A 23,899-nucleotide genomic window follows, 5' to 3' on the forward strand; every position below is an offset into this window, starting at 1 on the left:
CCCGGCCCGGGGCAGGGCTGTGGGGTGGGATGGACGGGACAGGCCGGGTGCGGGGGACTGGGAGGATGGTGGGAATTCGGGCAGCAGCGCAGGGACGTTTGGGGTTGGGGCCAGGGTCTGGGGTCGGTGAAGTGTCTGACCATGGTGCAACAGTCGAGGCTCGGGGCAGGGCTCTGGGCTGCGGCCAGGGGGCTCGGGAAGGTGCTGAGATGCTGGGAGAGGCTGCAGGGGGGCTGGGGCCCGGGGAGGGCACCTCTGTAAGCACCAGCACGTTGGGCAGGAGTAGGCGGCAGCGCCGGTGGGCCGGGTTCGGGGCAGGGGTTTCGGGAGATGCCAGGAGTTGGGGGAAGAGCACAGGGATGTCTGGGTGTGGGGTGAAGGGTCTGGGCTGGGGGCTGGGGTTTCGGGGAGGTGTTGGGGTGTGGGGATGGAGATGGAGGGGTGTGGGGATGGAGATGGAGGGGTGTGGGGATGGAGATGGAGGGGTGTGGGGATGGAGCCATCCCAGGGTGGCACCGAGGGCTGGGGGCTGCCGGACATCGCTGCCTCCTGCGGGGACACGCTCAATGGGAGTTTTCGTGCCTCAGCACCGGGTCAGTGCCGCCACCAGCAGCATCACCATAACCACCAGTATAAGCACTTTTCGCGCAGCAGTAGGTGGCCGAGTCGTCGGCCCTGAGGCTGTTCATCTGCAGCGTGACCGTGCTCTGGGCGTTGTCCCTGGAGATGGTGAAGCGTCCCTTGACCGACGGCGTGTAGCCTGTGCTACCAGCGCTGTTAATACCCGCGACGTATTCAAGCCCCTTCCCGGGCGTCTCTCGCACCCACTCCATGGCGAAGCTGCTGAAGTCGAAGCCGGAGCCCTTGCAGAGGAGGGTCAGGGACCCCCCGGGGGTCTGGAGGCCCCCTCTGGACTCGACCAGCTGCTCGGCCGCCCGCAGCCCTGCGGAGGGAGGAAGGACACGGTTGAGTCGCCCCGTCCCGCCAGCGCCCGTCCCCCCCAAATCCGCACCCGGGGAAGGGGGGGCTCAGCGGGGCTGGGTCCTACCTGGGAGGGCTGCAAGGAGGAGGAGGAAGGCGGAGGGGGGCTGATGCGGGATGTGCCCAGCAGGATGCGGGGCAAATCCCCAGCTCTTGACCCAAATTTGTGCCCTGACCCTCCTCTGCAAGGGCTCCGGCTTCACCTTCAGCAGCACCAGCATGAACTGGGTGCGACAGGCGTCCGGGAAGAGGCTCGCTGGGTCGCGGGTATTAGCAGGGATGGGTACATCTACTACGCGCCGTCCGCGGGAAAGTTTCTGACAGTAACACTAGAGAGCGGGGAATTGAGAGAGGAATTGGGAAAGAGGCAGCGCTTTGCAGTCTCTGGAGACGGCTGCTCCCACGTGTAAAGGCAAGATGTCCATTCAAGGAAGATCTTGCAACCTCACCGGGAAAGTGGACTGGTGCAGATGAAGGCATCCAGTACCTGAGAGAACTCGCGGTGCTGGAAATCATCTACAGCCATCTGGACAAAGATCAAGGCCCCACAGATCCAGAGGATGTCCTGTGCACCCGGGCCGTGTGGAGGAAGGTGGTTCAAAGTGCCCCTGTGTCATGTTCTGGCAGCCTGGCTTCAATGTATTACCCAGATATGGAGACACTGATGTGGAAAGAGCATCTGCTTGGCTCCAAACCTCTGCAGAAAATCTGTGTCCCTCATGGTTACGGGACAGCACCTTGGCTGTCAGGGGTGCCCCAAGAAGACAGTCCGCTCCCGTGCCGCTCAGAGGGAAAGGCAGCCCCAGCCGTAGGCCACGTGGTGCGCTCTGGTTTTTCCTGCGTGACCAGGGGGAGGACATGAGGAAGTGGGACGGTGAACCCACCCCCAAGCTGGAAGCCCGTGCACGTGAACTGAGAGGGAAGACAGCTGTTAAGAAGGGATCACCCAAGGCGGCTGTCAGCGTGGTCTCTGCAAAGACCCGAGAAGGCAATCACCGATCTGCCAGACATCAAAGAACTGAGATCACCTCCCTCGATCCTGGCGAGGGAACTTCTGCTCTGGCACTGCAAAGGTCAGACAGCGAATGTTCTGATGAGGAACAGCAACAGAGGGTCCCTGCCTTCGGCCAGGAGAAGGAAAGGGATGACCGGGTATACTGGACCGTGTGGGTCCGATGGCCTGGCACATCAGACCCACAGAAGTACAAAGCTTTAGCAGATACTGGTGTGCAGCGCACGCTGGTGCCATCAGGGTACAGGGGCGCAGAACCCACCTGGATCTCAGGAGTGACAGGGGGTGCCAAGATGTCTTGGTTTGAAAGACAGGTGTCTGCGGAGGAAGGCAGGAGCCTCCCTTGAAACGGAAAGTGCAACCCCCTTCCCTCCAAATTATTACAAATTTGAAATTAACGGGCCTTCAGGCAAAGATATGGGGAATAGGAATAACAGTTCTTTACTAATATATATACATATATATATATATATATATATATAACACAAGGCAGGGAAAACCAAACAACCCACTGGTTTACTCTGACAGAGTCAGGAATACAACCTGACACCCTGTTAGGGGGGCAGTAGCAGTCCGATAAGATGCTGGCTGCAGTCCTCCTGAAGCAATGGGTGTAGTTCTGTGGAAGCAGCGATCAGGTAAAAGGGTCTGGTCTTCCTCCGAAGGTCCAGTGGTAGGTAGGTAGCTCTTGTCCTCTGGAACTCCAGTGGGGGGAAAAGCTCCTCTGGGAATCCAGTGGCAGAAGGCTGCTAGGGTGTTGGAGATCTCCGTTTTTATTTGGCATGGACTGCTTGGCTCCTTCTCCCCGGGCGGAGCATCTCACACTGGGATGGGGAGTCGTGAGGCAGTTCCTTGATGGGCCATGAACAGGAGATAGCCCAGGAGCGAGTTATCCATGGGTCAGGCGATAAGGCATTGTTGTGCCCATTGACAGGAGATAGTCCAGAGGGGGGAGGCAGGGAGCACCGCCCCACCTGGTCTCAACCGCTCCCCAAGATGGTCATAGAATACTTTTTTTTTCCTTTTGGCACATTTGACACTGTAACCGAGGACACTGCCTGAGGAGACGGCTCGTGCCCAAGAGGCACCACCGTACAATGAGTTATCAGAAGATGAAAGGCGTTACGCTTTGTTTACAGATGGATCCTGTGGTGTGGTAGGAAACCGTGGGAGGTGGAAAGCTGCTGTGTGGAATCCCACAGGACAAGGCGTTGAGGCTGCTGAAGGAGAAGGCGAGTCAAGTCAGTTTGCAGCAGTAAAAGCTATCCAACTAGCCCTGGAGACTGCGGAGAGAGAAAAGTGGCCAGTACTCTATCTCTGTACGGATTCCGGGATGGTGGCTAATGCCCTGTGGGGTTGGCTACAGCAGTGGAGGAAGACTAATTGGCAGCGCAGGGGTAAACCCGCCTGGGCCGCTGCACGGTGGCAGGACGTTGCTGCCCGGGTAGAAAACATGGCTCTAAAGGTACGTCATGTAGATGCTCACCTGCCCAAAAGCCGTGCCACAGAAGAACATCAAACCACTGAGCAGGTAGACAAGGCTGCCGAAACGGACGTCGCTCGGGTGGACCTGGACTGGGAGCGTGAGGGTGAGCTGTTTGTAGCTCGATGGGCCCATGGAACATCCGGACATCTAGGAAGAGACGCAACGTCCAGATGGGCTCGTGATCGAGGGCTGGACCTGACCGTGGAGGCCCTTGCGCAGGTCACTCAGGAATGCGAACCGTGTGCTGCCATCAAGGGAGCCACGCGAGGAAAATCTCCCTGGAACAGAGGGCGGTGGCTGGGTTTTGGCTATGGTGAGGCCTGGCAAATTGACTGTATTGGACCACTGCCACGAACACGGCAAGGCAAGCGCTGCACCCTCACCATGCTGGAAGCAACTACCGCTTGGCTGGAAACATACCCTGTCAACCGTGCCGCTGCCCGAAACACCACCTGAGGCCTCGAAAGGCAAATTTTGTGGCGACATGGCGCCCCAGAAAGAAGTGAATCCGACGATGGGACACGTTTCCCAAATAACCTGATAAACAGCTGGGCGAAGAAACACGGCGTTGAGTGGGTGTATCACATCCCCCGCCACCCACAAGCTTCTGGAAAGATTGAACGATAGAATGGACTGTTAAAGACGGTGTGGAAAGCATTGGGCCGCGGGGCAGGGAAGCACTGGGACGTCAATTTTTCAGAAGCCACTTGGCGAGTAAACAGCAGAGGATCTGCTAACCGTCCTGGTTCTGCCCAAACAAAACCTCTGCGTCCTGTGGGAGGAGATACAGTCCCCGTAGCGCATACAAGAAAGCGGCTGGGAAAGGCGGTGTGGGTCGCTCCTCCCATGGGAAAAGGCAACCCCGTTCGTGGGATTGTCTTTGCTCAGGGCCCTGGGTGTCCTTGGTGGGGAATGCGGAAGGATGGGGAGACCCGATGTGTGCCCCAAGGAGACTTAACCTCTGCCGAGAAGTAATGTGTCTGTTGCAGGAAAGGAATGTAGCAGGAGTGAGCTGGAGCGACGAAGAGAGAGGTTGGCAAGGAACCAGACGAGTGCAGCGATGACCAAAAGCAAGCCGGCGCTGGTGCCCAACGGTCGAACACACTGCTGCTCCTGTCCTGAGCGCTCATCTTGAGAGGTGGGACACAAGCTGTAGACCTGGGGAAAAAAGACTGTCTGTCTGCTGAAGGACAAGGGACGGTCGTTACTGAGGATGTTAAATCTCTGTGTTGGGGCTAAAGGCGGTTTAAGTAGGTAGCATCAGCGGTGAGTGTTGGTAAGAAGGATGTGCATTAGATGCTGTGGTACCCGAGCATGACACAAGTGGTATGGAATAAGGGGTGGGTATTGTAACGGGTCTGCCTGAGGTGCAGCCCTCACCGTGCTGTGCAGTGGCAGCTGGATAACGCACCAGTGTGTTGACTGCTTGTCCTGGTTTGGGCTAAATCAGAACTGATTCTGGTTTAGGGCTTTAACTTTTCACTCAGGTCTCCTCTAACTGAGGGCACTTTCTGAAACAGCAGCTCGTTTTTCCAGACAGTGACTGCTCCCAGCAGTGCCAACCCCCGGTGTTTACAGTCCGTACCACGGCATGGGATGCAGAGAGGCCCTGGCTTATCCTGGTTCTTATGGCGACCGAGGTCATTGCTGAATCTTGTACCCCGTGTTGGGGTGCCGGGAGGGAAAAGGGTCGCCCCTACAGGGAGGAGCGAACTGGAGAGGTGACTCAAACCTGCCCCACAGAGTGTTCCACCCCATAGCTGTCATGGTCAGTATAAAGCTGAGAGATCACGAGGGTCTCGCTCTCTTCATCTCTTCCTCTCTTCTTCGATGGCCGACATCTGAGGAGGACCGACCCGTGCATCCCTGAATCCAGGGCTTGAGTCCAGCTCCTGCATCCCGTCCCTGTCTGCTGCCCAGTCCAGCCTGGGACTGCCCCAGTGCCAGCCCTGCGGTGTGGTGGGGACGTGTCGTCATCAGGGTGGGGGCAGTTGGGTTCGGTGTTGGTTTGGTATCTGTTTGTATCTATTTGTACCTCTTGTATGTATTTCATTATTTCCTTATTCTTCTTATTATCTTTTCTTTTATTGTTATTGTTCCATTAAAGCTGTTTCAGTTTTCTTTTCCAAACGGTAAAGTCTCTCTCCCTCGTTCTCTCTCCTTTTCCCTTTTGGGAGGGGAGAGGGGTTCGTAGAGAGCGTCTGTCATTCGTTAGTGGCCGGCCCAGCCTCAGCCCGCGCCAACAGCGCAGGGATGTCGAGGCTCGGGGCAGGGCTCTGGGCTGCGGCCAGGGGGCTCGGGAAGGTGCTGAGATGCTGGGAGAGGCTGCAGGGGGGCTGGGGCCCGGGGAGGGCACCTCTGTAAGCACCAGCACGTTGGGCAGGAGTAGGCGGCAGCACCGGTGGGCCGGGTTCGGGGCAGGGGTTTCGGGAGATGCCGGGAGTTGGGGGAAGACCTCAGGAATGTCTGGGTGTGGGGTGAAGGGTCTGGGCTGGGGGCTGGGGTTTCGGGGAGGTGTTGGGGTGTGGGGATGGAGATGGAGGGGTGTGGGGACGGAGCCGTCCCAGAGTGGTACTGAGGGCTGGGGGCTGCTGGGAGTCACTGCCTCCTGCGGGGACACGCTCGTCAGGGGTTCCACTGCCCCAAAACCTGGCCGGTGCCACCACCACCAGTAGCATAACCACCACCAGCAGCACGTTTCACGCAGTAGTAGGTGGCCGAGTCGTCGGCCCTGAGGCTGTTCATCTGCAGCGTGACCGTGCTCTGGGCGTTGTCCTTAGAGATGGTGAAGCGTCCCTGGACCGACGGCGCGTAGCCTGTGCTACCAGCGCTGTTAATAGCCGCGACGTATTCAAGCCCCTTCCCGGGCGCCTGTCGCACCCAGTTCATGCTGAAGCTGCTGAAGGTGAAGCCGGAGCCCTTGCAGAGGAGGGTCAGGGACCCCCCGGGGGTCTGGCGACCCCCTCCGGACTCGACCAGCTGCTCGGCCGCCCGCAGCCCTGCGGAGGGAGGAAGGACACGGTTGAGTCGCCCCGTCCCGCCAGCGCCCGTCCCCCCCAAATCCGCACCCGGGGAAGGGGGGGCTCAGCGGGGCTGGGTCCTACCTGGGAGGGCTGCGAGGAGGAGGAGGAAGGCGGAGGGGGGCTGATGCGGGACGTGGCCTGCTGCGGGACAACCAAACCCGGACCCCTTGCCCAGAGCCCACAGCCCTCTCCCCCAGCCTGGGCTTTTTGCACCCCAACCCTGAGCCCCAGCCCCCCCTGTGCACTGGCCCTACACCGCAGCACCTTCCCGAAACCCCAGCTCCCAGGCCCTGACCCTTTGCCCCTCACCCAGACATCCCTGTGCTCTTCCCCAAAGTCCAACTGTCTCCCTAAAACCTGCCCTGAGCCCAGACCATCGCACCCAGACTGATCCCCTGCCCAGAACCCAGGCCCTTGCCCTAATCCTGGACCCTTTCCTCCCAGCCCAGCCGCCTCCCTGTGCCAACCCCCCCCAGATCCCCCAGACCTGCTCCCCGTGGCTGGGGCCAGCCTGGAGCAGGACCTGCAGGCGCTGGGGGGTCTCCCCTTCTGTCCCCTGCCCCGGGCTACGGGCGGCCGAGCAGCTGGTCGAGTCCGGAGGGGGCCTCCAGACCCCCGGGGGGTCCCTGACCCTCCTCTGCAAGGGCTCCGGCTTCACCTTCAGCAGCACCGACATGGTTTGGGTGCGACAGGCGCCCGGGAAGGGGCTCGAGGTCGTTGCAGTTATTGACAGCTATGGTGACACTTACTACGCGCCGTCGGTCCAGGGGCGCTTCACCCTCTCCAGGGACAACGCCCAGAGCACGGTCACGCTGCAGATGAACAGCCTCAGGGCCGACGACTCGGCCACCTACTACTGCGCCAAACTTGCTGCTGGTTATGATGGTGCTGGCACCCTGCCCCAGCATCCCTGCAGCCTGGCCCAGCATATGAGCATCGTTCCAAAAGCTTGCACCAAGAAGAAATCTTTTATCCAGCCCAAATAATCGGATTTTACCCCAAAATCCCTGCCCTGCACATCCCCTGCAAGGGCTCTGCCTGCCCCTCCAGCCCCTCCCCAGGGAGTTCCCAGTGCAACGGGCACCCAGGACCTTCCCCAAACCCTCGCACCCAGCCCACAGCCCCGTCCCCAGCCCAGACTCCTGCACCAATCCCAGACCCCTGCCCTGATCTCAGAGCCCTGCCCCCAGCCCGGGGCCCTGCCCCCACGAGGGATCCTTTGTGGAGACGCGGATGGTGGGTGTGGGGATGCAGATAGGTGGGAGATGGAGGACACAGACGTCCCAGGGTGGACCAGAGGGCTGGGGGTGTCGGGCATCGCTGCCTCCTGCGGGGACACGCTCACCGGGGGCTCTCCTGCCCCAACACCGGGTCGGTGCCACCATCAGCAGCACCATAACCATCACCATCAGCTTCTTTGGCGCAGTAGTAGGTGGCCGAGTCGTCGGCCCTGAGGCTGTTCATCTGCAGCGTGACCGTGCTCTGGGCGTTGTCCCTGGAGAGGGTGAAGCGTCCCTTGACCGACGGCGCGTAGTAAGTGCTACTACCACTGCTGTAAATACTCGCGACGAACTCGAGCCCCTTCCCGGGCGCCTGTCGCACCCATCCCATGCTGAAGCTGCTGAAGGTGAAGCCGGAGCCCTTGCAGAGGAGGGTCAGGGACCCCCCGGGGGTCCGGAGGCCCCCTCCGGACTCGACCAGCTGCTCGGCCGCCCGCAGCCCTGCGGAGGGAGGAAGGACACGGTTGAGTCGCCCCGTCCCCCCGTCGTCGCTGTGGTTTCCTGCTGGGGGTTCCCTCTGCCAAGGGGGGTTCACCTTGGTCGGGGCGGTGGGCACAGCCCAGGGGGGTGGGTGCAGGGGCTGGGGCTCCCTCTAGAGTGTCGAGCTCGGGGTGTGGGACCAGCCTTGTGGCGTGCGCCTGGGCTCGGAGCAAAGCGTCTGGGCCCCGTGCAGAGCCGTGTCCAAATCCCCAGGGCTTGGCCCAACCTTGGGCCCTGCCCCTCCTCTGCAAGGCCTCCGGCTTCACCTCCAGCAGCACCGACACCAAACCGTCGAGGCTTGGGGGAAACAGTTGAGATTTGGGGGACACAGGCAAGGTTGGGGGCAAATTCGGCTGAGGTTTGGGGCAAAGGCTTGATACTTGGGGCAAAAATGTTCGACACTTGAGGCAAAGAGTTGAGATTTGGGGCAAACGCCTGAGAGTTGATCAGACGGCTGAGGTTTGGGGCGATGGGTCTAGACGTGCGGCAAATGGTTGATCTACGGGGCAAAGGCTTGAGATTTGAGGTGAAAATGTTCAAGACGTGGGGTGAATGGTTGAGGCTTGAAGCAACCGGTTCATATTTGGGGGAAAGAGCCAAGGTTTGAGGCAAAAATGATCGAGATCTTGGCAGAATCGAGCAAGGGTTAGGGCAAATGGTGGAGGCTCAAGGGAAACAGTTGAAATCTGGGGCATCGGTTCAGGTTTGGAGCAAATAAGGAGGGGGTCTCCCCTTCTGCCCCCTGCCCAGGGCTGCGGGCGGCCATGCAGCTGGTCGAGTCCAGAGGGGGCCTCCAGACCCCCGGGGGGTCCCTGACCCTCCTCTGCAAGGCCTCCGGCTTCGACTTCGGCAACACCTACATGGGATGGGTGCGACAGGAACCTGGGAAGGGGCTTGAGTACGTCGCACATATTACCAGCGGTGGTAGCACAGAATACGCGCCGTCGGTCGAGGGACGCTTCACCCTCTCCAGGGACAACGCCCAGAGCACGGTCACGCTGCAGATGAACAGCCTCAGGGCCGACGACTCGGCCACCTACTACTGCGCCAAAGTTTCTGACAGTGGTTCTGGTTCTGGTGCTGCTGGTGCTGGTGGCGAGTAGGAGTGGAGCCAGAAACGACCTTTGGAAGCCCGCCGAGCGTTAGTGCTTTGCTTGGCAAGTAGCCGTGGGAACGCGCCAGTCACAAGGACTCACAAGGGGGCACACATAGTTTTGCTGCTAAATAAAGTACCTCAGCTGGGCATAAGGAAGTGTGCCTGCTGGATAAAGGTGTCCCAGCTTGTCTCAGCTTTCACCACAGCCTGAGTCCGTGCCTCAGGTGCCACTGTGGCACCGACCCAGTGCCGGGGCAGGAGAACCCCCGGCGAGTGTTTCCCCGCGGGAGGCAGCCATGCCCGGCAGCCCCAGCCTCGGCCCCGACCCTGAACGTCCCCGTGCGCTGCGGGAGGTTTGCTTGGCGTGCAGGGAGGTGGCTGCAGGGGTTTAGCTTGGCCGTTGGAAGCACGTGCTGTCAGCGCCCGGGGGCAGAGCCTTGGCGGGCCCAACCTAACGAGCAGGCACAGTTTCTCGTGCCTGTCGAACCGCAGCCCCGATCAAGGGCCGCAGAAGGAACAAAGGGATGAAGGAGGTGGCGAAGCGCCGGAAGATGTGCCAGGCTGAGGGCAAACTGTGGGGAACGCGGTTGGCTGGGGTGGACCCACGGTCTGCGTCACCTTCAGCAGCTTCGGCATGGGATGGGCACGGCAGGCGCCCGGGTAGGGCTCGAGTACGTGGCGGGTGTCAACTGCGCCGTCGGTCCAGGGGCGCGTCACCCACTCCATGTAGGTGTTGCCGAAGTCGAAGCCGGAGGCCTTGCAGAGGAGGGTCAGGGACCCCCCGGGGGTCTGGAGGCCCCCTCCGGACTCGACCAGCTGCTCGGCCGCCCGCAGCCCTACGGAGGGAGGAAGGACACGGTTGAGTCGCCCCGTCCCGCCAGCGCCTGGTCGTCCCCAAATCCGCACCTGGGGAAGGGTGGGCTCAGTGGGGCTGGGTCCTACCTGGGAGGGCTGCGAGGAGGAGGAGGAAGGCAGAGGGGGGCTGATGCGGGACGTGGCCTGCTGGGCACTGGGCAAATCCCCAGCTCTTGACTGAAATTTGTGCCCTGACCCTCCTCTGCAAGGGCTCCGGCTTCACCTTCAGCAGCTTCAGCATGCAGTGGGTGCGACAGGCGCCCGGGAAGGGGCTCGAGTTCGTCGCGGGTATTACTGACAGAGCTGGTGGCACATTCTACGCGCCGTCGGTCCAGGGACGCTTCACCCTCTCCAGGGACAACGCCCAGAGCACGGTCACGCTGCAGATGAACAGCCTCAGGGCCGACGACTCGGCCACCTACTACTGCGCCAAAGAAGCTGATGGTGATGGTTATGGTGCTGCTGATGGTGGCACCGACCCGGTGTCAGGGCAGGAGAGCCCCCGGCGAGCGCATCCCCGCAGGAGGCAGCGCTGCCCGGCAGCCCCCAGCCCTCCGTGCCGCCCTGGACGGCTGCAGACGCCCCATCTGCCTGCCCCGAGCCCGCAGCCCGGCACCGTGCCCCCACCGCCCCGCAGCGTGTCCCAGCACCCCAGCAGCTTCCCAAAATCCTCACACCCAGCCCCAACCCCTTCCCTCAAGCCCAGAGCCCTGCACTCAGCCTGGATCGTGGCGCTGTGGTCAGACCCTGACAGTAACCCCAGACCCTTGCCCCAAGCCCAAACCCCCCCTTGTTACTGCCCAAATTCTGAGCACCTTCCCAGAACCCCAGCCTCGTGTTCACACCCCCACACTGAACCTGCACCCAGCTTCAGCCCCCTCACACCCACCTTGGCTGTGTCCACCACCCTGACCGAGCCGAGGCCCCAGGTCAGAGGGGACCACCCAACAGGCCACATCTCTCATCTGCCCCCCTCTACCTTCCTCCTCCTCCTCCTCTCAGCCCTCCCAGGTAGGACCCAGCCCCGCTGAGCCCCCCCTTCCCCGGGTGCGGATTTGGGGGGGACGGGCGCTGGCGGGATGGGGCGACTCAACCGTGTCCTTCCTCCCTCCGCAGGGCTGCGGGCGGCCGAGCAGCTGGTCGAGTCCGGAGGGGGCCTCCAGACCCCCGGGGGGTCCCTGACCCTCCTCTGCAAGGGCTCTGGCTTCACCTTCAGCAGCTTCGGCATGGGATGGGTGCGACAGGCGCCCGGGAAGGGGCTCGAGTTCGTCGCAGGTATTTGGGGCGATGGTACCACATTCTACGCGCCGTCGGTCCAGGGACGCTTCACCGTCTCCAGAGACAACGCCCAGAGCACGGTCACGCTGCAGATGAACAGCCTCAGGGCCGACGACTCGGCCACCTACTACTGCGCGAAAAGTGTTTATACTGGTGGTTATGGTGATGCTGCTGGTGGTGGCACTGACCCGGTGCTGAGGCACGAAAACTCCCATCGAGCGTGTCCCCGCAGGAGGCAGCGATGTCCGGCAGCCCCCAGCCCTCGGTGCCACCCTGGGACGGCTCCATCCCCACACCCCTCCAGCTCCATCCCCACACCCCAACACCTCCCCGAAACCCCAGCCCCCAGCCCAGACCCTTCACCCCACACCCAGACATCCCTGTGCTCTTCCCCCAACTCCCGGCATCTCCCGAAACCCCTGCCCCGAACTGGGCCCACCGGCGCTGCCGCCTACTCCTGCCCAACGTGGTGGTGCTTACAGAGGTGCCCTCCCCGGGCCCCAGCCCCCCTGCAGCCTCTCCCAGCATCTCCGCACCTTCCCGAGCCCCCTGGCCGCAGCCCAGAGCCCTGCCCGGAGCCTGGACCGTTGTACCATGGTCAGACACTTCACCGACCCCAGACCCTGGCCCCAACCCCAAACATCCCTGTGTGGTGCTCCCCGAATTCCCACCATCCTCCCAGTCCCCCGCACCCGGCCTGTCCCGTCCATCCCACCCCACAGCCCTGCCCCGGGCCGGGGTTACCTGCTCCAAGCCCAGAGCCCAGCACCCAGCCGGGACCCTCTGGACCCAGCCTGGAGCTCACGCCCCAGCATCACGCTCACTCGCGGAGGCGCTGTGTCCCCTACGCCTGGCACCCACCCGAAACGCCTGCTCTGAGCCCCGAGCCCTGCCCCGAGCCCTGCATGTCCCTGCGCTGTGTCCCCACAGCCCAGCACCCGGCCCCGTGACCCCAAAGCCCCCCACGGGGACAAAATGCCCTGTCCTGGCCCCAAATCCCTGTGTCCAGCACAGACCCTGGCCTGAGGCCCAATCCCTGTCCCTGACCCTCCTCTCCAAGGGCTCCGGCTTCACCTCCGGCAGCTTCGGCGTGTTCGGGGTGCGACAGTGTGGTGGGCTGACCCTGGGTAAAAGGCCAGGGGCCCACCAAAGCCACTCCATCGCTCCCCCTCCTCAACTGGGCAGGGGAGAGGAAAAAAACCACCAACGGGCTTGTGGGGTTGAGATCAGGACAGGGAGATCACTCGGCATTTACCGTCACGGGCAAAACAGACTCAACGGAAAGGAAATGTGATTTATTGACAATTAACTGAGAGAGGATTTTCCCATGAGAAATAAACCCAAATCTTAAAACACCTTCCCTGCACCCCTCCTTTCTTTCCCGGGCTTAACTTTGATCCCGATTTTCCTCCCTCTTCCCCCCCAGCAGCACAGGGGGAAAACAGGGAATGGGGGTCGGGGTCAGTTCATCGCTCCGTTGTTTTCTGTCGCCCCTTCCTCCTCAGGGGGAGGCTCCTCACACGCTTCCCCTGCTCCAATGTGGTGTCCCCCTCACGGGAGAAAGTCCTCCGTGACTTCTCCAGCAGGAGTCCTTCCCAGGGGCTGCAATTCTCCAGGAACTGCTCCAGTGTGGGTCTCCTCCATGGGGTGCCGTCCTTCAGGAACCGCCGGCTCCAGCGTGAGCCCCCTCACGGGGTCCCCAGCAGCAAACCTGCTCCAGCGGGGGCTGCTCTCTCCCGCCATGGGCCACAGGTCCTGCCAGGAGCAGCCTGCTCCGGTGCAGGCTTCCCACGGGGTCACAGCCTCCTTCAGGCATCCCTCTACTCCAGTTTGGGAGTCCTCCACGGGGTGCAGGCAGGACTCTGCTCCCCCGCCCACGGGCTGCGGGGGGACAGCCTGCCTCCCCGCGGTCTTCCCCACCGGCCGCAGGGGAATCGCTGCTCCGGCGCCTGCAGCACCCCCTGCCCCTCCTTCTGCGCCGCCCTGGGTGCCTGCAGGGCGGTTTCTCTCCCACACTCTCACTCCTCTCACTCGCTGCAATTCCTGCTGCCCAACAACTTTTTCCCTTTTTAGACACGTTATCCCAGAGGCGAAAACCTCCGTCGCTGCTTGGCTCGGCCTTGGCCAGCGGTGGGTCCGTCTTGAAGCCGGCTGGCATTGGCTGTATCTGACATAGGGAAACCTCGAGCAGCTTCGTACAGAAGCCACCCCTGTAACCCCCCCGCTCCCAAAATCTTGCCACGCAGACCCGTTACAGTCCCACACCCCGAGCTCGACACTCTAGAGGGAGCCCCAGCCCCTGCACCCACCCCCCTGGGCTGTGCCCACCGCCCCGACCAAGGCGACCCCCCCTGGGCAGAGGGAACCCCCAGCAGGAAACCACAGCGACGACGGGGGGACGGGGCGACTCAACCGTGTCCTTCCTCCCTCCGCAGGGCTGCGGGCGGCCGAGCAGCTGGTCGAGTCCGGAGGGGGCCTCCAGACCCCCGGGGGGTCCCTGACCCTCCTCTGCAAGGCCTCCGGCTTCACCTTCAGCAGCACCGAAATGGTTTGGGTGCGACAGGCGACCGGGAAGGGGCTCGAGGTCGTTACAGCTATTGACAGCTATGGTAGCACTTACTACGCGCCGTCGGTCAAGGGACGCTTCACCATCTCCAGGGACAACGCCCAGAGCACGGTCACGCTGCAGATGAACAGCCTCAGGGCCGACGACTCGGCCACCTACTACTGCGTGAAACGTGCTGCTGGTGGTGCTGGTGGTGCTGGCACCCTGCCCCAGCATCCCTGCAGCCTGCCCCAGCATCTCAGCGTCTTCCCTAAAACTTCTGCTAAACAAAAACCCTGTATCCAGCCCAAATTCTTGTATTTTACCCCAAATCCCTGTCCTGCACATCCCCTGCAAGGGCTCTGCCTGCCCCTCCAGCCCCTCCCCGGGGAGTTCCCAGTGCAACGGGCACCCAGGACCTTCCCCAAACCCTCACCCAGCCCACAGCCCCGTCCCCAGCTCAGACTCCTGCACCAATCCCAGACCCCTGCCCTGATCTCAGAGCCCTGCCCCCAGCCCTGGTTATGCTGGTGGTGGTGGTGGCACCGACCCGGAGTTGGGGCAGGAGAGCCCCCGGCGAGAGTATCCCCACTGGAGGCAGTGACACCCAGCAGCCCCCAGGCTCTGTGCCACCCTGGGTTGGCTCCATTCCCACACCCCTCCATCTCCGTCCCGACATCCCACCATCTCTATCCCCACACCCCAACACCTCCCCGAAACCCCAGCCCCCAGCCCAGACCCTTCACCCCACACCCAGACATCCCTGTGCTCTTCCCCCAACACCCAGCATCTCCCTAAACCCCTGCCCCGAACCCAGCCCACCGGCACTGCCGCCTACTCCTGCCCAACGTGGTGGTGCTTACAGAGGTGCCCTCCCCGGGCCCCAGCCCCCCTGCAGCCTCTCCCAGCATCTCCGCACCTTCCCGAGCCCCCTGGCCGCAGCCCAGAGCCCTGCCCCGAGCCTCGACATCCCTGCGCTGTTGGCGCGGGCTGAGGCTGGGCCGGCCACTAACGAATGACAGACGCTCTCTACGAACCCCTCTCCCCTCCCAAAAGGGAAAAGGAGAGAGAACGAGGGAGAGAGACTTTACGGTTTGGAAAAGAAAAGTGAAACAGCTTTAATGGAACAGTAACAATAAAAGAAAAGATAATAAGAATAATAAGGAAATAATGAAATACATACAAGAGGTACAAATAGATACAAACAGATACCAAACCAACACCGAACCCAACTGCCCCCACCCTGATGACGACACGTCCCCACCACACCGCAGGGCTGGCACTGGGGCAGTCCCAGGCTGGACTGGGCAGCAGGCAGGGACGGGATGCAGGCGCTGGACTCAGGCCCTGGATTCAGGGATGCACGGGTCGGGATCGACAATAGAAGAACAGACAGAGTCCTCCTCAGATGTCGGCCATCGAAGAGAGAGAGAGACCCTCGTGATCCCTCAGCTTTACACTGACCCTGACAGCTATGGGGTGGAACACTCTGTGGGGCAGGTTTGGGTCACCTCTCCAGTTCGCTCCTCCCTGTAGGGGCGACCCTTTTCCCTCCCGGCACCCCAACACGGGGTACAAGATTCAGCAGTGACCTCGGTCGCCGTAAGAACCAGGATAAGCCAGGGCCTCTCTGCATCCCATGCCGTGGTACGGACTGTAAACACCGGGGGTTGGCACTGCTGGGAGCAGTCGCTGTCTGGAAAAACGAGCTGCTGTTTCAGAAAGTGCCCTCAGTTAGAGGAGACCTGAGTGAAAAGTTAAAGCCCTAAACCAGAATCAGTTCTGATTTAGCCCAAAGCAGGACAAGCAGTCAACACACTGGTGCGTTATCCAGCTGCCACTGCACAGCACGGTGAGGGCTGCACCTCAGGCAGACCCGTTACAATACCCACCCCTTATTCCATACCACTTGTGTCATGCTCGGGTACCACAGCATCTAATGCACATCCTTCTTACCAACACTCACCGCTGATGCTACCTACTTAAACCGCCTTTAGCCCCAACACAGAGATTTAACATCCTCAGTAACGACCGTCCCTTGTCCTTCAGCAGACAGACAGTCTTTTTTCCCCAGGTCTACAGCTTGTGTCCCACCTCTCAAGATGAGCGCTCAGGACAGGAGCAGCAGTGTGTTCGACCGTTGGGCACCAGCGCCGGCTTGCTTTTGGTCCTCGCTGCACTCGTCTGGTTCCTTGCCAACCTCTCTCTTCGTCGCTCCAGCTCACTCCTGCTACATTCCTTTCCTGCAACAGACACATTACTTCTCGGCAGAGGTTAAGTCTCCTTGGGGCACACATCGGGTCTCCCCATCCTTCCGCATTGCCCACCAAGGACACCCAGGGCCCTGAGCAAAGACAATCCCACGAACGGGGTTGCCTTTTCCCACGGGAGGAGCGACCCACACCGCCTTTCCCAGCCGCTTTCTTGTATGCGCTACGGGGACTGTATCTCCTCCCACAGGACGCAGAGGTTTTGCTTGGGCAGAACCAGGACGGTTAGCAGATCCTCTGCTGTTTACTCGCCAAGTGGCTCCTGAAAAATTGACGTCCCAGTGCTTCCCTGCCCCGCGGCCCAATGCTTTCCACACCGTCTTTAACAGTCCATTCTATCGTTCAATCTTTCCAGAAGCTTGTGGGTGGCGGGGGATGTGATGCACCCACTCAACGCCGTGTTTCTTCGCCCAGCTGTTTATCAGGTTATTCGGGAAACGTGTCCCATCGTCTGTTTCACTTCTTTCTGGGGCGCCATGTCACCACAAAATTTGCCTTTCACACCTCAGGTGGTGTTTCGGGCAGCGGCACGGTTTACAGGGTATGTTTCCAGCCAAGCGGTAGTTGCTTCCAGCATGGTGAGGGTGCAGCGCTTGCCTTGCCGTGTTCGTGGCAGTGGTCCAATACAGTCAATTTGCCAGGCCTCACCATAGCCAAAACCCAGCCACCGCCCTCTGTTCCAGGGAGATTTTCCTCGCGTGGCTCCCTTGATGGCAGCACACGGTTCGCATTCCTGAGTGACCTGCGCAAGGGCCTCCACGGTCAGGTCCAGCCCTCGATCACGAGCCCATCTGGACGTTGCATCTCTTCCTAGATGTCCGGATGTTCCATGGGCCCAGCGAGCTACAAACAGCTCACCCTCACGCTCCCAGTCCAGGTCCACCTGAGCGACGTCCGTTTCGGCAGCCTTGTCTACCTGCTCAGTGGTTTGATGTTCTTCTGTGGCACGGCTTTTGGGCAGGTGAGCATCTACATGACGTGCCTTTAGAGCCATGTTTTCTACCCGGGCAGCAATGTCCTGCCACCGTGCAGCGGCCCAGGCGGGTTTACCCCTGCGCTGCCAATTAGTCTTCCTCCACTGCTGTAGCCAACCCCACAGGGCATTAGCCACCATCCCGGAATCCGTACAGAGATAGAGTACTGGCCACTTTTCTCTCTCCGCAGTCTCCAGGGCTAGTTGGATAGCTTTTACTGCTGCAAACTGACTTGACTCGCCTTCTCCTTCAGCAGCCTCAACGCCTTGTCCTGTGGGATTCCACACAGCAGCTTTCCACCTCCCACGGTTTCCTACCACACCACAGGATCCGTCCGTAAACAAAGCGTAACGCCTTTCATCTTCTGATAACTCATTGTACGGTGGTGCCTCTTGGGCACGAGCCGTCTCCTCAGGCAGTGTCCTCGGTTACAGTGTCAAATGTGCCAAAAGGAAAAAAAAAGTATTCTATGACCATCTTGGGGAGCAGTTGAGACCAGGTGGGGCGGTGCTCCCTGCCTCCCCCCTCTGGGCTATCTCCTGTCAATGGGCACAACAAGGCCTTATCGCCTGACCCATCGGTAACTCGCTCCTGGGCTATCTCCTGTTCATGGCCCATCAAGGAACTGCCTCACGACTCCCCATCCCATGGTGAGATGCTCCGCCCGGGGGGAAGGAGCCAAGCAGTCCAAGCCAAATAAAAACGGAGATCTCCAACACGCTAGCAGCCTTCTGCCACTGGATTCCCAGAGGAGCTTTTCCCCCCACTGGAGTTCCAGAGGACAAGAGCTACCTACCTACCACTGGACCTTCGGAGGAAGACCAGACTCTTTTACCTGATTGCTGCTTCAACAGAACTACACCCATCACTTCAGGAGGACTGCAGCCAGCATCTTATCGGACTGCTACTGCCACCCTAACAGGGGGTCAGGTTGTATTCCTGACTCTGTCAGTGTAAACCAGTGGGTTGTTGGTTTTCCCTGCCTTGTGTTATGTATATATATATATATATATATTAGTAAAGAACTGTTATTCCTATTCCCCATATCTTTGCCTGAAGGCCCGTTAATTTCAAAATTATAATAATTTGGAGGGAAGGGGGTTGCACTTTCCATTTCAAGGGAGGCTCCTGCCTTCCTCCGCAGACACCTGTCTTTCAAACCAAGACAGGCAGTGCTCCAAAATCTCTGCCTTCTGGCCAGTCCATAGTTTCTTCCAGGATTCCAGTCGAGCTCGTTGGGTGATCAATGCTACCCGCTCACACCACGTAGCGCTGGTTGCATGATGCGTAGAAGGCATGTCTCCTTTGAACATCCAGTGTAACACAGGCAATCGTGGTGCCAAGAGGAGAGATGCTTCTGTACCAACAACTTCTGAAGCAGCTCGAACGCCCCCATACGCTGCTCGTATCTCCTTTCCAGTCGGGGTGCAGTGGGCTTCTGATCCTCGATATCCTCGGCTCCAAAACCCTAATGGTCGACCTCGGGTTTCTCCTGATGTTTTCCGCCAGAGGCTCCAGGTCAGACCGCGCTCCCCCGCTGCAGTGTAGAGGACATTCTGCGCAGCCGGTCCTGTCCGGACAGGCCCAAGAGCTACCGCACGAGCTGTTCCCTGTTTGATCTGCTCAAAGGCTTGTTGTTGCTCAGAGCCCCACGCAAAACAGTTCTTCTTTCGTGTCACTCGATAGAGAGGACTCACAAGCTGACTATAACCTGGAATATGCATTCTCCAGAACCCCACGAGGCCTAGGAAAGCTTCTGTTCCCTTTTGGCTGGCTCCTGGAGACACAGTTGCTGTCTTGTTGACCACCTCCACAGGCACACGACGGTGCCCGTCCTGCCGTTTTATTCCGAAGAACAGAATCTCCTGCACAGGTCCCTTAACTTTGTTTTCCTTTATGGCGAAGCCAGCCTTCAGAAGAATCTGAATCACTTTTCTTCCTCTCTCAAACACTTCTTCTGCCTTATCCCCCCACGTGATGATGTCACCAATGTATTGTAAATGTTCAGGGGCATCACCCTTTTCCAGTGCGGTTTGTATTGTTCCATGACAAACGGCAGGGCTGTGCTTCCACCCCTGGGGCAGTCGATTCCAGGTCTATTGGATACCCCTCCGTGTGAAAGCAAACGGTGGCCTGCACTCTGCTGCCAAAGGAATTGAGAAAAACGCACTGGCAATGTCCATCATAGCAGACCACTCGGCCGCCTTCGACTCCAGTTCATACTGGAGCTCCAGCATATCTGGTACAGCTGCACTCAATGGTGGCGTCACTTCGTTCAGGCCACGATAGTCTACTGTTACCCTCCACCCTCCGTCAGACTTTTGCACTGGCCATATGGGGCTATTGAAAGGCGAATGAGTCTTGCTGAGGACTCCTTGGCTCTGCAGTTGCTGAATCCGCTCACGGATGGGAGCCAAGGAGTCTCGGTGGGTGCGATATTGCCGTCGGTGCACCGTCCTGGTAGCAATTGGCACCTGCTGTTCTTCAACTTGCAGCAGTCCCACAACGAATGGATCCTCCGAGAGGCCAGGCCGGGTGGAGAGCTGTTTGATCTTCTCGGTGTTCACAGTGGCTACACCAAAAGCCCATCGATATCCCTTTGGGTCCTTGAAATACCCTCTCTCTCGACGTCGTCTGTGCCAAGGATACAAGGGGTCTCTGGGCCAGTCACAATGGGGGGCTTTTCCCATTCGGCCCCTGTCAGGCTCACCTCAGCCTCTGATACAGATAATTCTGGGCACCCCCTGTCACTCCTGAGATCCAGGTGGGTTCTGCGCCCCTGTACCCTGATGGCACCAGCGTGCACTGCGCACCAGTATCTGCTAAAGCTTTGTACTTCTGTGGGTCTGATGTGCCAGGCCATCGGACCCACACGGTCCAGTATTCCCGGTCATCCCTTTCCTTCTCCTGGCCGAAGGCAGGGACCCTCTGTTGCTGTTCCTCATCAGAACATTCGCTGTCTGACCTTTGCAGTGCCAGAGCAGAAGTTCCCTCGCCAGGATCGAGGGAGGTGATCTCAGTTCTTTGATGTCTGGCAGATCGGTGATTGCCTTCTCGGGTCTTTGCAGAGACCACGCTGACAGCCGCCTTGGGTGATCCCTTCTTAACAGCTGTCTTCCCTCTCAGTTCACGTGCACGGGCTTCCAGCTTGGGGGTGGGTTCACCGTCCCACTTCCTCATGTCCTCCCCCTGGTCACGCAGGAAAAACCAGAGCGCACCACGTGGCCTACGGCTGGGGCTGCCTTTCCCTCTGAGCGGCACGGGAGCGGACTGTCTTCTTGGGGCACCCCTGACAGCCAAGGTGCTGTCCCGTAACCATGAGGGACACAGATTTTCTGCAGAGGTTTGGAGCCAAGCAGATGCTCTTTCCACATCAGTGTCTCCATATCTGGGTAATACATTGAAGCCAGGCTGCCAGAACATGACACAGGGGCACTTTGAACCACCTTCCTCCACACGGCCCGGGTGCACAGGACATCCTCTGGATCTTTGGGGCCTTGATCTTTGTCCAGATGGCTGTAGATGATTTCCAGCACCGCTGGTTCTCTCAAGTACTGGATGCCTTCATCTGCACCAGTCCACTTTCCTGGTGAGGTTGCAAGATCTTCCTTGAATGGACATCTTGCCTTTACACGTGGGAGCAGCCGTCTCCAGAGACTGCAAAGCGCTGCCTCGTTCCCAATTCCTCTCTCAATTCCCCGCTCTCTAGTGTTACTGTCAGAAACTTTCCCGCGGACGGCGCGTAGTAGATGTACCCATCCCTGCTAATACCCGCGACCCACTCGAGCCCCTTCCCGGGCGCCTGTCGCACCCAGTTCATGCTGGTGCTGCTGAAGGTGAAGCCGGAGCCCTTGCAGAGGAGGGTCAGGGCACAGATTTCGGTCAAGAGCTGGGGATTTGCCCAGTGCCCAGCAGGCCACGTCCCGCATCAGCCCCCCTCCACCTTCCTTCTCCTCCTCGCAGCCCTCCCAGGTAGGACCCAGCCCCACTGAGCCCCCCCTTCCCTGGTCACGGATTTGGGGGGGACGGGCGCTGGCGGGATGGGGCGACTCAACCGTGTCCTTCCTCCCTCCGCAGGGCTGCGGGCGGCCGAGCAGCTGGTCGAGTCCGGAGGGGGCCTCCAGACCCCCGGGGGGTCCCTGACCCTCCTCTGCAAGGGCTCCGGCTTCGGCTTCAGCAGCTTCAGCATGTACTGGGTGCGACAGGCGCCCGGGAAGGGGCTTGAGCGGGTCGCAAGTATTACCAGCGGTGGTAGCGCATACTACGCGCCGTCGGTCAAGGGACGCTTCACCCTCTCCAGGGACAACGCCCAGAGCACGGTCACGCTGCAGATGAACAGCCTCAGGGCCGACGACTCGGCCACCTACTACTGCGCCAAAGCTGCTGCTGCTTATGGTGGCCCCGATCCTGGCTCCATGCCCCTACACCCCTGCGCCGTGTCCCCACAGCTGCCCAAAACTCCTGCCCCCAGACAAGGTCTTTAACCTCAGCCTTGACCTTTTGCCTCCATCTGCAACTGTTTGCCCCAAATCTCAGCTTTTGACCTCGAGCCTCGATTATTTGCCTCAAACCTCAACTCCTTTTAATACAACTGTCAAGTATTTTCCCAGGTCTCCATGCTTTCCCCTAAAATGTGGCCGTTTTAGCTCCAAAACTTGACCGTTTGCCCCAAACCTTGAGTGTTTCCCTGAAATCTCAGCTGTTTCTCTTGAGCATCAACCATTCGCCCCAGCTCTGAAATACTTTTGCTTCAAACCTCAACTGTTCACCCCCAAATCTCAACCCTTTCTCCAAAATCTCAACCGCTTCCCTCCAACATCGAATGCTTTTGCCCCAAGCGTAAACCGTTTGCCCCAAACTCTACAGGTTTTGCCCCAAAGCTTGGCTGTTTCCCCTAAATCTCAACTTTTCCCCAAGCACTGACGTTTGCCCAAATTCTCAATGACTTTTGCCCCAATATCAACTGTTGGCCACAAAACACAACTTTTGCCTCAAACCTCGAGCGCTTTTGCCTGAAAACACTGCCCCACCGCCCTGCAGGGTGTCCCACCAACCCATCAGCGTCCCAAAACCCTCACACCCCGCCCACAGCCCCATCCCCAGTCCAGACTTTTGCACAAATCCCAGACCCCTGCCCTGATCTCAGAGCCCTGCCCCCAGGCCGGGGCCCTGCCCCCAGATGGGATCCTTTGTGGGGACACAGATGGAGGGGTGTGGGGATTCAGCCGTCCCAGGGTGGCACAGAGGGCTGGGGGCTGCCGGGCATCCCTGCCTCTTGCAGGGACACGCTCGCCGGGGGTTCTCCTGCCCCGACATCGCTTCGGTGCCATCACCAGGACCATCATAACCAGAATTACTGTCAGAAACTTGCGCGCAGTAGTAGGTGGCCGAGTCGTCGGCCCTGAGGCTGTTCATCTGCAGCGTGACCGTGCTCTGGGCGTTGTCCCTGGAGAGGGTGAAGCGTCCCTTGACCGACGGCGCGTAGTACGTGTCACCATCGCTGTCAATACTCGCGACCCACTCGAGCCCCTTCCCGGGCGCCTGTCGCACCCAGTTCATGCTGGTGCTGCTGAAGGTGAAGCCGGAAGCCTTGGAGAGGAGGGTCAGGGACAGATTTCGGTCAAGAGCTGGGGATTTGCCCCGCGTCCTGCTGGGCACATCCCCCATCTCCCTCCCTCCACCTTCCTCCTCCTCCTCGCAGCCCTCCCAGGTAGGACCCAGCCCTGCTGAGCCCCCCCTTCCCCGGGTGCGGATTTGGGGGGACGGGCGCTGGCGGGACGGGGCGACTCAACCGTGTCCTTCCTCCCTCCGCAGGGCTGCGGGCGGCCGAGCAGCTGGTCGAGTCCGGAGGGGGCCGCCAGACCCCCGGGGGGTCCCTGACCCTCCTCTGCAAGGGCTCCGGCTTCGGTTTCAGCAGCACCAGCATGGGATGGATGCGACAGGCGCCCGGGAAGGGGCTCGAGTGGGTCACACGTATTGACAGCAGTGGTGGTTACAAATACTACGCGCCGTCTGTCGAGGGACGCTTCACCATCTCCAGGGACAACGCCCAGAGCACGGTCACGCTGCAGATGAACAGCTTCAGGGCCGACGACTCGGCCACCTACTACTGCGCCAAAGAAGATGATGATGATGGTTATTATGGTGCTGGTGGTGGGGCCGAGGCTGTGTCGGGGGAGGAAAACCACCAGCGAACGTGTCCCCGCAGGAGGCAGCGATGCCCGGCAGCCCCCAGACCTTGGTGCCACCCTGGGACGGCTCCATCCCCGCACCCCAAAGTCTGCATCCCCAAACCCACCATCCGCGTCTCCACAAATGATCCCATCTGGGGGCAGGGCCCCGGGCTGGGGGCAGGGCTCTGAGATCAGGGCAGGGGTCTGGGGTCGGTGCAGGAATCTGGGCTGGGGACGGGGCTGTGGACTGGGTGTGAGGGTTTTGGGAAGCTGGTGGGATGGTGGGACACCCTGCAGGGCGGTGGGGCAGTGTTTTGAGGCAAAAGCGGTCGAGGTTTGAGACAAAAGTTGTGTTTTGAGGCAAACAGTTGAGATTGGGGCAAAAGTCATTGAGAATTTGGGCAAACGTCAGTGCTTGGGGAAAAGTTGAGATTTGGGGGAAACAG

At 60.2% G+C, this 23,899-nt stretch overlaps 3 pseudogenes and 3 gene segments (V, D, J or C); 3 read left to right on the forward strand and 3 right to left on the reverse strand.

Annotated features, from left to right (window-relative positions):
• Positions 1 to 563: 563 nt before the first annotated feature.
• Positions 564 to 1,507, reverse strand: LOC147412276 (Ig heavy chain V region T601-like). The segment is given in 3 exon segments: positions 564 to 943; positions 1,049 to 1,310; positions 1,469 to 1,507. Coding segments are annotated over 3 exon segments (681 nt in total).
• A 4,597-nt stretch (positions 1,508 to 6,104) lies between these two features.
• LOC147412277 (immunoglobulin heavy variable 3-23 pseudogene) lies at positions 6,105 to 6,879 on the reverse strand (annotated as a pseudogene).
• A 189-nt stretch (positions 6,880 to 7,068) lies between these two features.
• Positions 7,069 to 7,488, forward strand: LOC147412278 (Ig heavy chain V region 914 pseudogene; annotated as a pseudogene).
• A 355-nt stretch (positions 7,489 to 7,843) lies between these two features.
• Positions 7,844 to 10,454, reverse strand: LOC147412279 (immunoglobulin heavy variable 3-23-like). The segment is given in 2 exon segments: positions 7,844 to 8,223; positions 10,301 to 10,454. Coding segments are annotated over 2 exon segments (534 nt in total).
• A 10,644-nt stretch (positions 10,455 to 21,098) lies between these two features.
• LOC147412280 (Ig heavy chain V region 914-like) lies at positions 21,099 to 21,764 on the forward strand. The segment is given in 2 exon segments: positions 21,099 to 21,252; positions 21,358 to 21,764. Coding segments are annotated over 2 exon segments (561 nt in total).
• A 1,073-nt stretch (positions 21,765 to 22,837) lies between these two features.
• LOC147412281 (immunoglobulin heavy variable 3-23 pseudogene) lies at positions 22,838 to 23,642 on the forward strand (annotated as a pseudogene).
• The last annotated feature ends 257 nt before the right edge of the window (positions 23,643 to 23,899 follow it).

This window comes from Leptosomus discolor, unplaced genomic scaffold, assembly GCF_034619465.1.
Source record: "Leptosomus discolor isolate bLepDis1 unplaced genomic scaffold, bLepDis1.hap2 HAP2_SCAFFOLD_138, whole genome shotgun sequence".
Lineage (NCBI taxonomy): Eukaryota > Metazoa > Chordata > Aves > Leptosomiformes > Leptosomidae > Leptosomus > Leptosomus discolor.